This window comes from Bombina bombina, chromosome 1, assembly GCF_027579735.1.
Source record: "Bombina bombina isolate aBomBom1 chromosome 1, aBomBom1.pri, whole genome shotgun sequence".
Lineage (NCBI taxonomy): Eukaryota > Metazoa > Chordata > Amphibia > Anura > Bombinatoridae > Bombina > Bombina bombina.
In genome coordinates, this window is record NC_069499.1 from 1,431,542,510 (window position 1) to 1,431,556,432 (window position 13,923).

The window sequence follows — 13,923 nt, forward strand, 5'->3', positions numbered from 1 at the left end:
TAACAGGCGTCCAAGCAACATTAACATGACTCTACATGAAAGATCGGCTAATCCCTCTAAGGGACACAGGAGGCTGCTCATTTTATTAACCTTGAAAGGAGGAAAGACTGAGTAGACCTCGCCGGGGATCGAGCTAGCAACCCTTGGATTGCTACAGAACATAGTAGCCACAGAGCATTAGTATGCTGAGCTAGTTGTCCAACTAGCCACAAGCTCCAGACACAAGGGGAAGAGTGAGGACACGTCACCCGAACAGAGCAACATCAAGCCTCCACATCACCTCAGAATCAAAATCAGAGGACAGTAAAACATGGGTTTGATTGCCTCCTGTATGGCAATATCTGACCCATATGAGTGGAAAAACCACTAGGACCTCTTCTATCCCAAGAAAGAGATGCAGAGCATTCCCAACACCGGGAAAAGATCGCTAACCGGAGCCCAAAAAGGACCTCACTGTCTAATGTCCCGAAAGAGAAACAACCAACTCCCGAAGGCGACCCATCCACAAGGAGAAACGGGCAATCTAAGAAGTCTCAATGAAGAAGAGAACCACTAAAGGAACAAGTCCAAAAAGGACAATTTCCTAAAGCAACACCGCCCGACCGGCGGAAAGAGGCGCTAAACCCTCTAATTTTCCCACCACGTGGGAAGGAAAACTCTAGGTTTCGAGGTATCGGAAACAACAGAGAGTGACGCATCAAAATTCACTGACCCAGTCACCAGAGAGTCGGCTATTTAGGACTGAAACAATCCGGAGAGCCGCACAGACCCGCATTTCCTCTTGAGAATGCTAAGCTGTAAAACAAATAACAAGAACATAAAAAATTTTAAGAGCACTCGGCACCCCAACCTCACCAGCAAAGTATAATAGGCGCCACGTGTCTGAATAAGCCACGAGACAGAAGATCTGAACACAAGCAGAACCAGCCTGCAACCAGGGTCATAAAGGAAGAAAAACAGACAAACTTGGGACTAACGTGTCCCGAACAACTTCCGTAGAAGCAAACAGCGAGTATCGATCCCAGAGATTTTTTAAGTTCCTGCAGGAAACATAGTATGAAAAGAAAAAATAAAATTAATCCTAACTGGATAAAATAAAATAACAGGCAACCCGAGGGTTAACGCCCAAGAAGAACAGAAAGATCCGCAGGACCAGCCTAACGGAAACCCTGTTCTTCAAACAAAACTGGAAAGGATTTTGATAACAAGACATAAAGGAGATTACTTCATCCCCCCATGTCTAACGAGGTGAGCCATTCGAAGGAGGAGACTGATGAGTCCCATAACCGAGAAGGATAGGGTCCCCAAACAGCTCAAAAACGTGTCTGAGTAAAACACGAAGGCGAGCAAGCCTGTAACGAAAAGGCACAACACTTAGGAACAGTTATACCCACAGGGAACTGCACATTCCCTCCAGTGGCCGAGAGACCTGGGGCAGTCGGGCACGAGCATAATCGCAAATAAACATCTGGACTTTGTAGACGAGCAAGCGCCAAGTATGTAAAAGCAAAAATGTGCCACAACCTCCGGGGGGAACAATCCACCCTCCGAGGAGGAAAACGCATAACCTGGGTTACCCGCATGTGTAGTAGTAGGTAGCGGTAAGGAACTCGCCTCCCGGAGGACAGGGCCCCCGAGGCAGATGGCTCAGCAGTACCATGAATTCCTGAGCCAGAGGAACAAGGCGCTCTAGGACGGCATAAAGAACATAACTGACTGACCTGAGTCAATGGGGCCAATTCGCATTCGTCACAGGAGCAAGAATCTGAATCAGAAATCTGAACAATCTCAACATCAGCATCCTCCATAATTGGATAAAGGATACCAAAAAAATTGACTAAATAAAAAATAAACAAAATAAAAATTTAAACAGCACCTAACACCCACAATGGCTGGGGCACTCAACACCTCCTATGAACCAGACACCAGCGGACTAGAATTCTCCATCGCCACACAGTCAAGAATGCGGAAATGGGAGACTAGAACGTAGCCCAGTTAACACTACACATAAGCAGATTGAATCACATAGCAAACATGATTAAAAAAAAAAGGAAATTTATGCTTACCTGATAAATTGATTTCTTCTACGATACGACGAGTCCACGGATTCATCCTTACTTGTGGGATATTATCCTCCTGCTAACAGGAAGTTGCAAAGAGCACCACAGCAGAGCTGTATATATAGCTCCTCCCTTCTCTCCACCCCCAGTCATTCGACCAAAGGTATAGGAAGAGAAAAGAAAAGCTAAAAGGTGCAGAGGTGACTAAAGTTTTGAAAAACTAAAATATAATCTGTCTAAAATGACAGGGAGGGCTGTGGACTCGTCGTATCGTAAAATAAATCAATTTATCAGGTAAGCATAAATTTCCTTTTCTTCTACTAGATACGACAAGTCCACGGATTCATCCTTACTTGTGGGATACAATACCAAAGCAACAGGACACGGATGAACGAGAGGGACAAGACAGATACCTTAAACGGAAGGCACCACTGCTTGAAGAACTTTTCTCCCAAAAATAGCCTCAGAATAAGCAAAAGTATCAAATTTGTAAAATTTGGAAAAAGTATGAAGGGAGGACCAAGTTGCAGCCTTACAAATCTGTTCAACAGAAGCTACAGCTCTAGTAAAATGAGCCGTAACCTTTTCAGGAGGCTGCTGTCCAGCCGTCTCGTATGCTAGGTGGATGATGCTTTTCAGCCAAAAAGAAAGAGAGGTAGCCGTCGCTTTTTGACCCCTACGTCTTCCAGAATAAACAACAAATAAAGAAGATGTTTGACGGAAATCCTTGGTCGCTTGTAAGTAAAACTTCAAAGCCCGAACCACATCCAAGTTATGTAACAGACGCTCCTTCTTAGAAGAAGGATTAGGACACAAAGAAGGAACAACAATTTCCTGATTAATATTCTTATTTGAAACAACCTTAGGAAGGAATCCAGGTTTAGTATGCAAAACCACCTTATCAGAATGGAATATAAGATAAGGCGAATCACATTGTAACGCAGAAAGCTCAGAAACTCTTCGAGCAGAAGAGATAGCAACTAAAAACAAAACTTTCCAAGATAAAAGCTTAATATCTATGGAATGCATGGGTTCAAACGGAACCCCTTGAAGAACATTGAGAACTAAATTCAAACTCCATGGCTGAGCAATAGGTTTAAATACAGGCTTAATTCTGATTAAAGCCTGACAAAAAGACTGAACGTCTGGGACATCTGCTAGACGCTTGTGTAGTAGAATTGACAAGAAATTTGTCCCTTTAAGGAACTAGCTGATAATCCCTTCTCCAATCCTTCTTGGAGAAAGGACAAAATCCTAGGAATCCTAACCCTAATCCATGAGTAGCCCTTGGATTCACACCAATAAAGATATTAACGCCATATCTTATGGTAAATCTTTCTAGTGACAGGCTTGTGAGCCTGAATCAAAGTATCAATGACCGACTCAGAGAATCCCCGCTTAGATAAGATCAAGCGTTCAATCTCCAGGCAGTCAGCTGCAGAGAATTTAGATTTGGATGTTGGAACGAACCTTGAATGAAAAGGTCCTGTCTCAGTGGAAGTTTCCACGGTGGCAGAGAGGACATGTCCATTAGATCCGCATACCAAGTCCTGCGTGGCCATGCAGGCGCTATTAGGATTACCGAAGCTCTCTCCTGTTTGATTCTTGCAATCACACAAGGTAGGAGAGGAAATGGTGGAAACATATAAGCCAGGATGAACGTCCAAGGTACTGCTAGAGTATCTATCAGTACAGCTTGGGGATCCCTTGACCTGGACCCGTAACGAGGAAGTTTGGTATTCCGACGAGATGCCATCAGATCCAATTCCGGTGTGCCCCATTGATGAATCAATGATGCAAACACCTCCGGATGGAGCTCCCACTCCCCCGGATGAAAAGTCTGACGACATAGAAAATCCGCTTCCAAGTTCTCTACTCCTGGGATATAGATTGCTGATAGATGGCAAGAGTGAGCCTCCGCCCATCGGATTATCTTTGAAACCTCTATCATCGCTAGAGAACTCCTTGTTCCCCCTTGATGATTGATATATGCTACAGTCATGATATTGTCCGACTGGAATCTTATGAATTTGGCCAAAGCCAACTGAGGCCACGCCTGAAGCCCATTGAATATTGCTCTCAGTTCCAGAATATTGATTGGTAGTAGAGATTCCTCCTGAGTCCACACACCCTGAGCCTTTAGGGAATTCCAGACTGCACCCCAGCCCAAGAGGCTGGCGTCCGTCGTCATTATTACCCATGCTGGCCTGTGGAAGCACATTCCCTGGGACAGATGATCCTGTGACAACCACCAAAGAAGAGAGTCTCTGGTATCTTGATCCAGATTTATCTGAGGAGATAAATTTGCATAATCCCCATTCCACTGTCTGAGCATGCACAGCTGCAGTGGTCTGAGATGAAAGCGTGCAAACGGAACGATGTCCATTGCCGCTACCATTAATCCAATGACCTCCATACACTGAGCCACTGATGGCCGAGGAATGGACTGAAGTGCTCGGCAAGTATTTAGAATCTTTGACTTTCGGACCTCCGTCAGAAATATTTTCATGTCTACCGAATCTATCAGAGTTCCCAAGAATGGAACCCTTGTTAGTGGAACTAGTGAACTCTTTTCTATATTCACTTTCCAACCGTGAGTTCTTAGAAATGCCAACACGATGTCCGTGTGATATTTGGTCAGATGATAAGTTGACGCCTGGATCAAAATATCATCCAGATAGGGTGCCACTGCTATGCCCCGCGGCCTGAGAACCACCAGAAGGGACCCTAGCACCTTTATGAAGATTCTGGGAGCTGTGGCCAACCCGAAAGGAAGGGCCACAAACTGATAGTGTTCGTCCAGAAAGGCGAACCTTAGAAACTGATGATGATCCTTCTGGATAGGAATGTGAAGATACGCATCCTTCAGGTCCACGGTGGTCATATATTGACCCTCCTGGATCATTGGCAAAATTGTTAGTATAGTCTCCATTTTGTCTCCATTTTGAACGATGGGAGAAATTTGTTTAGGCAATTGAGATCTAAAATCGGTCTGAAAGTTCCCTCTTTTTTGGGAACCACGAACAGATTTGAGTAAAACCCATGTCCCTGTTCTAGTTTTGGAACCGGGTAAATTACTCCCATGGTATAGAGATCTTTTAAACAGCGTAAGAACGTCTCTCTTTTTGTCTCGTCTACAGACAAACGTGAAAGATGAAATCTCCCTCTTGGGAGAAAATCCTTGAATTCCAGCTGATACCCCTGGGTCACAATTTCTAATGCCCAGGGATTCTGAACATCCCTTGCCCAAGCCTGAGCGAAGAGAGAAAGTCTGCCCCCTACTAAATCCGGTGCCGGATCGGGGGCTGCCCCTTCATGCTGTCTTGGTAGCAGCAGCGGGCTTCTTGGCTTGTTTACCTTTATTCCAGGCCTGGTTAGGTCTCCAGACTGACTTGGATTGAGCAAAATTCCCCTCCTGCTTTGTGACAGAAGAGGAAGTAGAGGGTCCTCCTTTAAAGTTTTGAAAGGAACGAAAATTATTTTGTTTAGCCCTTTACCTCCAGTAATGTCAGAAATGATTTCCTTCAATTCAGGCCCGAATAGAGTCTTACCTTTAAAAGGAATAGCTAAAAGCTTAGATTTTGATGACACATCAGCAGACCAAGATTTAAGCCATAACGCTCTAAGCGCTAAAATGGCAAAACCTGCATTTTTCGCCGATAATTTAGCCATTTGAAAAGCGGCATTGGTAATAAAAGAATTAGCCAGCTTGAGAGCCTTAATTCTATCCAAAATATCATCTAATGGGGTCTCAACCTTAAGAGACTCCTCTAGAGCCTCAAACCAAAAAGCTGCTGCAGTAGTAACTGGAACAATGCAAGCTATAGGTTGTAGAAGAAAACCCTGATGAATAAACAATTTCTTTAGAAGACCCTCTAATTTTTTATCCATAGGATCTTTGAAAGCACAACTGTCCTCAATAGGTATAGTTGTACGCTTAGCTAGGGTAGAAATAGCTCAGATATGGGAAACATTTTAGTGTCAGATATGGGAAACATTTTGTTAAAATTAGGAGGGGGAGAGAACGGAATGCCAGGTCTATCCCATTCCATTGTAACAATGTACGAAATTCTTTTAGGGACTGGAAAAACATCAGTGTAAGTAGGTACCTCTAGATATTTATCCATCTTACACAACACAATTTCTCTGGTGGTATCACAATAGGGTCACAATCATCCAGAGTCGCTAAAACCTCCCGGAGTAACAGGCGGAGGTGTTCAAGCTTAAATTTAAAGGACATAACGTCCGAATCTGTCTGAGGTAACACATTTCCTGAATCTGAAAGCTTTCCCTCAGACAGCAATTCCCCGACCCCCAAATCAGAACACTGTGAGGGTACATCGGAAATGGCCAATAAAGCATCAGAGGGCTCAGTATTTACCTTAATACTGGACCTACTGCACTTGCCCTGTAAACCTGGTAGTTTAGCTAATACCTCTGTAAGGGTAGTAGACATAACTGCAGCCATATCTTGCAGAGTAAAAGAATTAGACGCACTAGAAGTACTTGGCATCGCTTGAGTGGGTGTTAAAGGTTGTGACACTTGGGGAGAATTGGATGGCATAACCTGATTTTCTTCAGACTGAGAATTATCTTTAGACATACTTTTATCACCTAAAATATGTTCTTTGCAGTGTAAGGCCCTTTCAGTACAAGAGGGACACAATGTAAGTGGGGGTTCCACAATGGCTTCTAAACACATAGAGCATTGACTTTCCTCAATGTCAGACATGTTGAACAGGCTAGTAATAACCACAAAAGTCTTGAAAACACTTTATTTATTGAAAAAAACACCAATTTTGAAAAACGGTACTGCGCCTTTAAGAAGTAAAAAAGCGCACAATCTTTTGAAATCTGCTTCAAAATGCTATAACGCTTACAATTTTAGCATATATCCTTCTTATACTGTAGCCTGATATTGCACCACAAGTAAGGGACAGATTAACCCTCTATAAGAAAAAACGTTATTCCCAAAACGTTATGAAAAACAACTTAATAACCCCCTGCACCCCGCCACAGCTCTGCTGTGGTGCCTACCTGCCCTCAGGGGTCTGACAAAGTCTCACTATGACTCCGGTAGCCTATCTTTCAGATTGGGCCCAACCGAAGCTGAAGTTTGCTGCCTTCTTGTGAAAATCAACTGCGCATCTGAGGCGCGAAAATTAGGCCACGCCCATCATATGCAATGTATTCTCAGCCTAAAAAAATGCAAGGAAGCGGTATAGAAACTAGCCAGGTGGGTTTAAACATCCCAATTGTACAATAAGCCATGTGAACCCCCAGCACAATGCCCAGCACCAGTGATTATAAAACCGTTTGTGCAAATAAAAACGTTATGCTGCCCCCGTGTCTAACCATTCTACCATCATTTTCTTGCTGCATTTAGCCCATAACATTCATACACGGGTCTCCAGTAAAAACCCTTCTTATATCTATAGGTTTACTGCTTACCCCTTCCCTCTTGGGAACTATGTCAGCCTGTTCTGAAATATCACAGTCTCTTCAGAAATAAATGATTGAACATACCTCAATGCTTGTAGCATGAAAACGTTTCCCACACTGAAGCTTCTCTAGTACTCCTCAGCCATTCTGTGGGAACTCATATGGATCTTAGTGACATCTGATAAGATCATCAACCTCCAGGCAGAAATCTTCTTCCATATGCTGCCTGAGGAAAAATAGTACCGGTACCATTTAAAATAAAAAAGTCTTGATTGAAGAAAATAAAAACTATCATTTTTAACACCTCTTTCACTTTACCTTTTCCTATTACTAGTATAGGCAAAGAGAATGACTGGGGGTGGAGAGAAGGGAGGAGCTATATATACAGCTCTGCTGTGGTGCTCTTTGCCACTTCCTGTTAGCAGGAGGATAATATCCCACAAGTAAGGATGAATCTGTGGACTCGTCGTATCTAGTAGAAGAAAACCCTGTTCAATAATCCCCCTCAGGAGATATTAACCCTTGATTCCAAGATACTAAAGGAGTCCCACTGAGATCCTGTATTTTCATGTGAGTTTGCAAGAACAAATGAGTTACAGTACAATCATGAAGAAGTGAAATGAAACAATCTTACCGGAATCTACGCCATGGAACAGGAACACGGCCCTTCAAGTGTGACAGATAGTAGCCTCGCCTCCGACATGGACTTGAAAGAAGGAAGCAGGCAGCGAAGCGAAGTTCGACAACGCCAATTGCTTGTGGAATTGTTAAAATGAGTCGGGATGGTTTTGCAGAAAGACTCTTCCTGCATCTCCGGACTCTAACTTTCATCCAAGCCCTCACCGAGAGACTGACTGGATTACTTAAAACTCCTGTCCCATGTCGAAGAGTACTGCCCTCCAAAAGAGACGAAAACAAACTTCTGACACTTCACTGCCAACCTCCTGGGACGAAAGGCAAAGAATGACTGGGGGATGAGGGAAGTGGGAGGAGTATTTAAGCATTTGGCTGGGGTGTCTTTGCCTCCTCCTGGTGGCCAGGTTCTTATTTTCCAAAAGTAATGAATGCAGTTGTGGACTCTTTCCATTTATGAAGAAAATGCCTTTTTGGTTTAAATCTCTATTACAGTGGTGGGCTTTTAGCAAACGAAACATTATTGTATTGTGATCACTTGAGAAACTCGGCGATCAAATAGGTTGGAAAGCCAAAAGCCTTTTCGGAAGCAAATTGTCGAAAGATTGTGATCAAGAAAAGTATTCAGTGGCCTATATGTACTAAGGTGAGAATATTCTATGCCTATGCATTTAAGGGTATAATATGCTTTAATTAGGTAGCAACATATTTATTTATTTGATATTTATGAAAATAATAAATCACAGGCAAAGTTAAACATACTCATTACATAGATACTCAGATACTCACATATTTTTTCTGCAAGGCATCATAGCACCCTAACATCCTGTAATACAGATTTTATTTTATGCTCGGCTGAAAATATCCCCATTTTGAATACATCAATTTAAAAAAAAAAAATGAAAACATAAGATTTTAGCTTTTTTAATTTCTGAAAACACAATAGAAATGCAAATAGTATTGCTGAAAGCACGTGCCAAATATTTTTCATACACAATTTGGTAAAAGAACTGCAGCCCCTCTGCCTGATGTGGGAATGGGGCTGGCAGTAGGGTTGCAACTTATCCAGTATTTTACTGAAATGGCTAGTATTTTTAAGGTTCAGTTCAAAATAAAAATAAAGAATAAATATACTGGATATATATAATATTATATAATATATATATAATATTATATAACATATATAATAAACTGATTTTAAGTGTACTGGAATCTAATTATAAACAATAATTTTAAATCTGTCCTAGCAGCTTTAGTTCCTAATATATTATGTATAATTATTCATGCAAATGTATGCTAATGAGCATGCTGGTATTTTTTTGCAGGAAGGGTTGCAATCCTAGTCACAATGCAGAAAATTCCCCTTAGGATCTGGGTAACAATGCTAAGGTGTTTATAAGAAGAGATCTGCATCTTAAAAGAAAAAGAACAGAACTGTATATTAAAATACATTTAAAAAAAAAAAAAAAAAATACAATTTAAAATGTTTTACTATACCTTCGAGTTTAGGGGTCCTTTAAAGAGTTATTAATGAGTTAACATTTGCACCTGCAAATCTCAGTTATATATATATTTCTTTTTTTAATCAAAAATTTTATGGTGCGCCTTAACGTAACTTAAATCAATAAGCAAATAGTCTAGTAAAAAGAATTCACCAACCTTTCGTACCTCAGGGACTACTAAACTCACAATTTGGAATCCCGTGGACCACTAACATGATTTTTTAGAAAGGTACAAACCTGTATAATGTATATGTGTGTGTGTGTGTGTGTGTGTGTGTGTGTGTATATATACATACACACAGTTGTGCTCATAAGTTTACATACCCTGGCAGAATTTATGATTTCTTGGCCATTTTTCAGAGAATATGAATGATAACACAAAAACTTTTCTTTCACGCATGGTTAGTGTTTGGCTGAAGCCATTTATTATCAATCAACTGTGTTTACTCTTTTTAAATCATAATGACAACAGAAACTACCCAAATAACGCTGATCAAAAGTTTACATACCCTGGTGATTTTGGCCTGATGAGTTTCTGGACCCCTGACAGACCCTTGCATCTTTAATCCACTGCTGCACTGACGTTTCTGGATTCTGAGTCATGGGGAAAGAAAAATAATTGTCTAAAGATCTGTGGGAAAAAGTTAGTTGAACTGTATAACACAGGAAAGGGATATAAAAAGATATCCAAGGAATTGAGAATGCAAATCAGCAGTGTTCAAACTCTAATCAAGAAGTTGAAAATGAGGCGTCTGTTTGATAACATACTGCATTCATCTTGCCATCAATTCTGACCAATTCTGTGCCTTTGCAGCTCACACATTACCAAAACATCAGCGATCCACCTCAGTGTTTCACAGTAGGAATGGTGTACCTTTCATCATAGGCCTTGTTGACTCCTTGCTAAATGTAGTGTTTATGGTTGTGGCCAAAAAGATAAATTTTGGTCTCATCACTCCAAATTACTTTGTGTCAGAAGGTTTGAGGCTTGTCTCTGTGCTGTTTGGCGTATTGTAAGCAGGATACTTTGTGGCATTTGCATAGTAATGGCTTTCTTCTTCTTCGACCAAGCAGCCCATCTTTCTTCAAGTGCCTCCTTATTGTGCATCTTGAAACAGCCACACCACATGTCCTGTATTTCACCTGAAGTTATTTGTGGGTTTGTCTTTGCATCCTTAACAATTTTCCTGGCAGTTGTGGCTGAAATTTTAGTTGGTCTACCTGACCCTGGTTTGGTTTCAACAGAACCCCTCATTTTCCACTTCTTTATTAGAGTTTGAACACTGCTGATTTTTATTCTAAATTCCTTGGATATCTTTTTATAACCCTTTCCTGTTTTATACAGTTCAACTACCTTTTCCCGCAGATCCTTTGACAATTATTTTGCTTTCCCCATGACTCAGAATCCAGAATCATCAGTGCAGCACTGGATGAAAGATGCAAGGGTCTGTCAGGAGTCCAGAAACTCATTGACCTTTTATACACACACACACTAATAACAAGAAAACAGATCACAGGTGAGGATGGTTACCTTTAATAGCCATTCAAACCCCTTTGTGTCAACTTGTGTGCATGTTATCAGGCCAAAATCACCAGGGTATGTAAACTTGATCAGGGTCATTTGGGTAGTTTCTGTTGTCATTATGATTTAAAAAGAGTAAACACAGTTGATTGATAATAAATGGCTTCAGCCAAACACTAACCATGAGTGAAAGAAAAGTTTTTGTTTTATCAGTCATATTCTCTGAAAAATGGCTAAGAAATCATAAATTCTGCCAGGGTATGTAAACTTATGGGCACAACTGTATGTATATATATATATATATATATATATATATATACACACATACAGTATATCACCCCTCACATTTTTGTAAATATTTTATTATATCTTTTCATGTGACAACACTTAAGAAATGACACTTTGCTATAATGTAAAGAAGTGAGTGTACAGCCTGTATAACAGTGTACATTTGCTGTCCTCTCAAAATAACTCAACACACAGTTATTATTGTTTAAACCATTGGCAAAAAATCCCTAAGTGGAAATGTGTCCAAACTGGGCCCAAAGTGTCAATATTTTGTGTGGCCACCAATATTTTCCAGCACTGCCTTAACCCTCTCGGGCGTGGAGTTCATCAGAACTTCACAGGTTGCCACTGGAGTCCTCTTCCGCTCCTCCATGACGACATCACATAGCTGGTGGATGTTAGAGACCTTGGGCTCCCCCGCCTTCCGTTTGAGGATGCCCCATAGATGCTCAATAGGGTTTTGGAAACATGCTTGGCCAGTCCATCACCTTTACCCTCAGCTTCTTTAGCAAGGCAGTGGTCGTCTTGGAGGTGTGTTTGGGGTCGTTATCATGAAGGAATACTGCCCTGCGGCCCAGTCTCCTAAGGGAGGGGATAATGCTCTGCTTCAGTATGTCACAGTACATGTTGGCATTCATGGTTCCCTCAATGAACTGTAGCTCCCCAGTGCCGGAAGCACACATGCAGGCCCAGACCATGACACTCCCACCACCATGCTTGACTGTAGGCAAGACACACTTGTCTTTGTACTCCTCACCTGGTTGCCGCCACACACACTTGACACGATCTGAACCAAATAAGAATAAAAATCAAAGACGCCCCACATAAAAAAAGACAGGTGGGGAGCTGTAGACTCTTTCCATCGGAAGAAAAGAAAATGATCAGGTAAGCATAATTTATGTTTTTCTTCCTAAATGGAAAGAGTCCAAAGCTGCATTCTTTACTTTTGGGAAAACAATACCCAAGCTATAGAGGCCACTGTATGCCAAAACGGGAGGGTACATTAGGCGCCCCATTCTGAGGGCACCAGGCCTGAAACCACTACCCAACAAAAAACCCTACTTCTTCTGAAGCCGAGAAAACAAAAAGGGAAAAGGCCCCAAGGACACTGACCAGCAGATAGCCCGGAAGCCTAGCTAGAGACTGCAACATCAGACACAACTGAGCCAACAATACTCCGGGAGACACCGTCGCCCAACAGTCGACCCCCCACAACACACCCTTTACTAGAGAAGGGAGCCCCCTCTGAAACTCTCAAAGGAATAAAGCAAAGAAGAACCAAATGGGAACCGAAAGGTTACCCCAAACTCCATAAAGGAAAAACCCCTATCAAACCAAGATTGCAAGACCTAAATGGGTCCTGACAACAAGGGGAGGCAACACCCAATCCAAATAAAAACCACAAGGTTTAGAACCAGTAGCAGAACAGAGAAAAAGTTCTCCCAACATCCTGCAAGGATTGGAACAGCTAGCTAGCACTCGATCAAGACGCAAACAGCTGTAGCAGGTTTCAAAGAGCAAGCTGTTACCAGAAGCACATTCCGGATGAGAAATCAGGAGCTTTAACTGGGTTCAAAGCCACAACCTTCTGCATCAGAAGCGGTGGAGCTAACCACTACGCCACATCTCCCTTGAGTCCCTTCACTTGCCAGGCAGCAAGTCAACCAGCGCCTCAACTGAAAACGGAGACCAAACATCATCCGAACTCAGAACCCTAAGGCATTCAGGCAAAATTGCATGTAGCACACACAGACGAAGGAAAACACCTGAGTCAAGAACACGCAGCCATCCTCAGGATGACACAGAAGAAAGACTTGCTAGAAGCAGCTACCAAAAGTGCAACCGAAACCGCCAGACCTACACATCGGTTTCAAAATAAAAGGAGAGCCCAATGCGCCCCCAAGATCAGAGAAAAAACGGATCTCAGGACCTACGTCCAGCCGGGCCAGCCCAAGCATCGGCAGGTCTGAACCAGGGGACCAGAAAAACCCCAGGCTCAAATAACGAGCTGAAAAAATGGAACAGCCATTACAATAGTGCTGGGGTGCCAACCCGAAATACCACATGGAGACCATAGACAAGGCCATAGACTTAGAGATCTAGCTAAAGGCCCAACATGGACAGAACAACCCAGAGAGCATACCTCTCTATGAAATAGGTTTAACCCTCTGTCCTAACCTCCTGAAGCCAGGAGAAGCCCTAAGATAGGGACCATACTTCCGAGGAAGAATATAAGCCCCCCAAGACAAAGGGGGTCGTCAAACAGGCCGGAAGGACAGAGCACCTGTACCCCAGGACACAGCCATAGGCTGAACCGAGAGAACAATTCTCCAACACCCTGACCTGGAAGGAATCCCCTGAAAGATTTAACTGGCTAGCACACAGATCAAGGTGCCATAGCGGCAGTGGGTCCACAGCGAACCCCTTTGCTTGCAGAGCAGCGAAGCCATCACACTCTTTCAGCAAGCCGACCAAG

General features: G+C 42.4%; 1 protein-coding gene across 1 annotated transcript in view; it reads right to left on the reverse strand.

Moving 5' to 3' along the window:
• The window catches only part of HORMAD1 (HORMA domain containing 1), a 328,194-nt gene that overhangs the window by 256,666 nt on the left and 57,605 nt on the right, over nt 1-13,923 (reverse strand). The window contains exon 4 of the mRNA XM_053719987.1: nt 8,925-8,961. Within this exon, the coding sequence (XP_053575962.1) occupies nt 8,925-8,961 (37 nt within the window). The remainder of the gene's footprint in view (nt 1-8,924; nt 8,962-13,923) is intronic.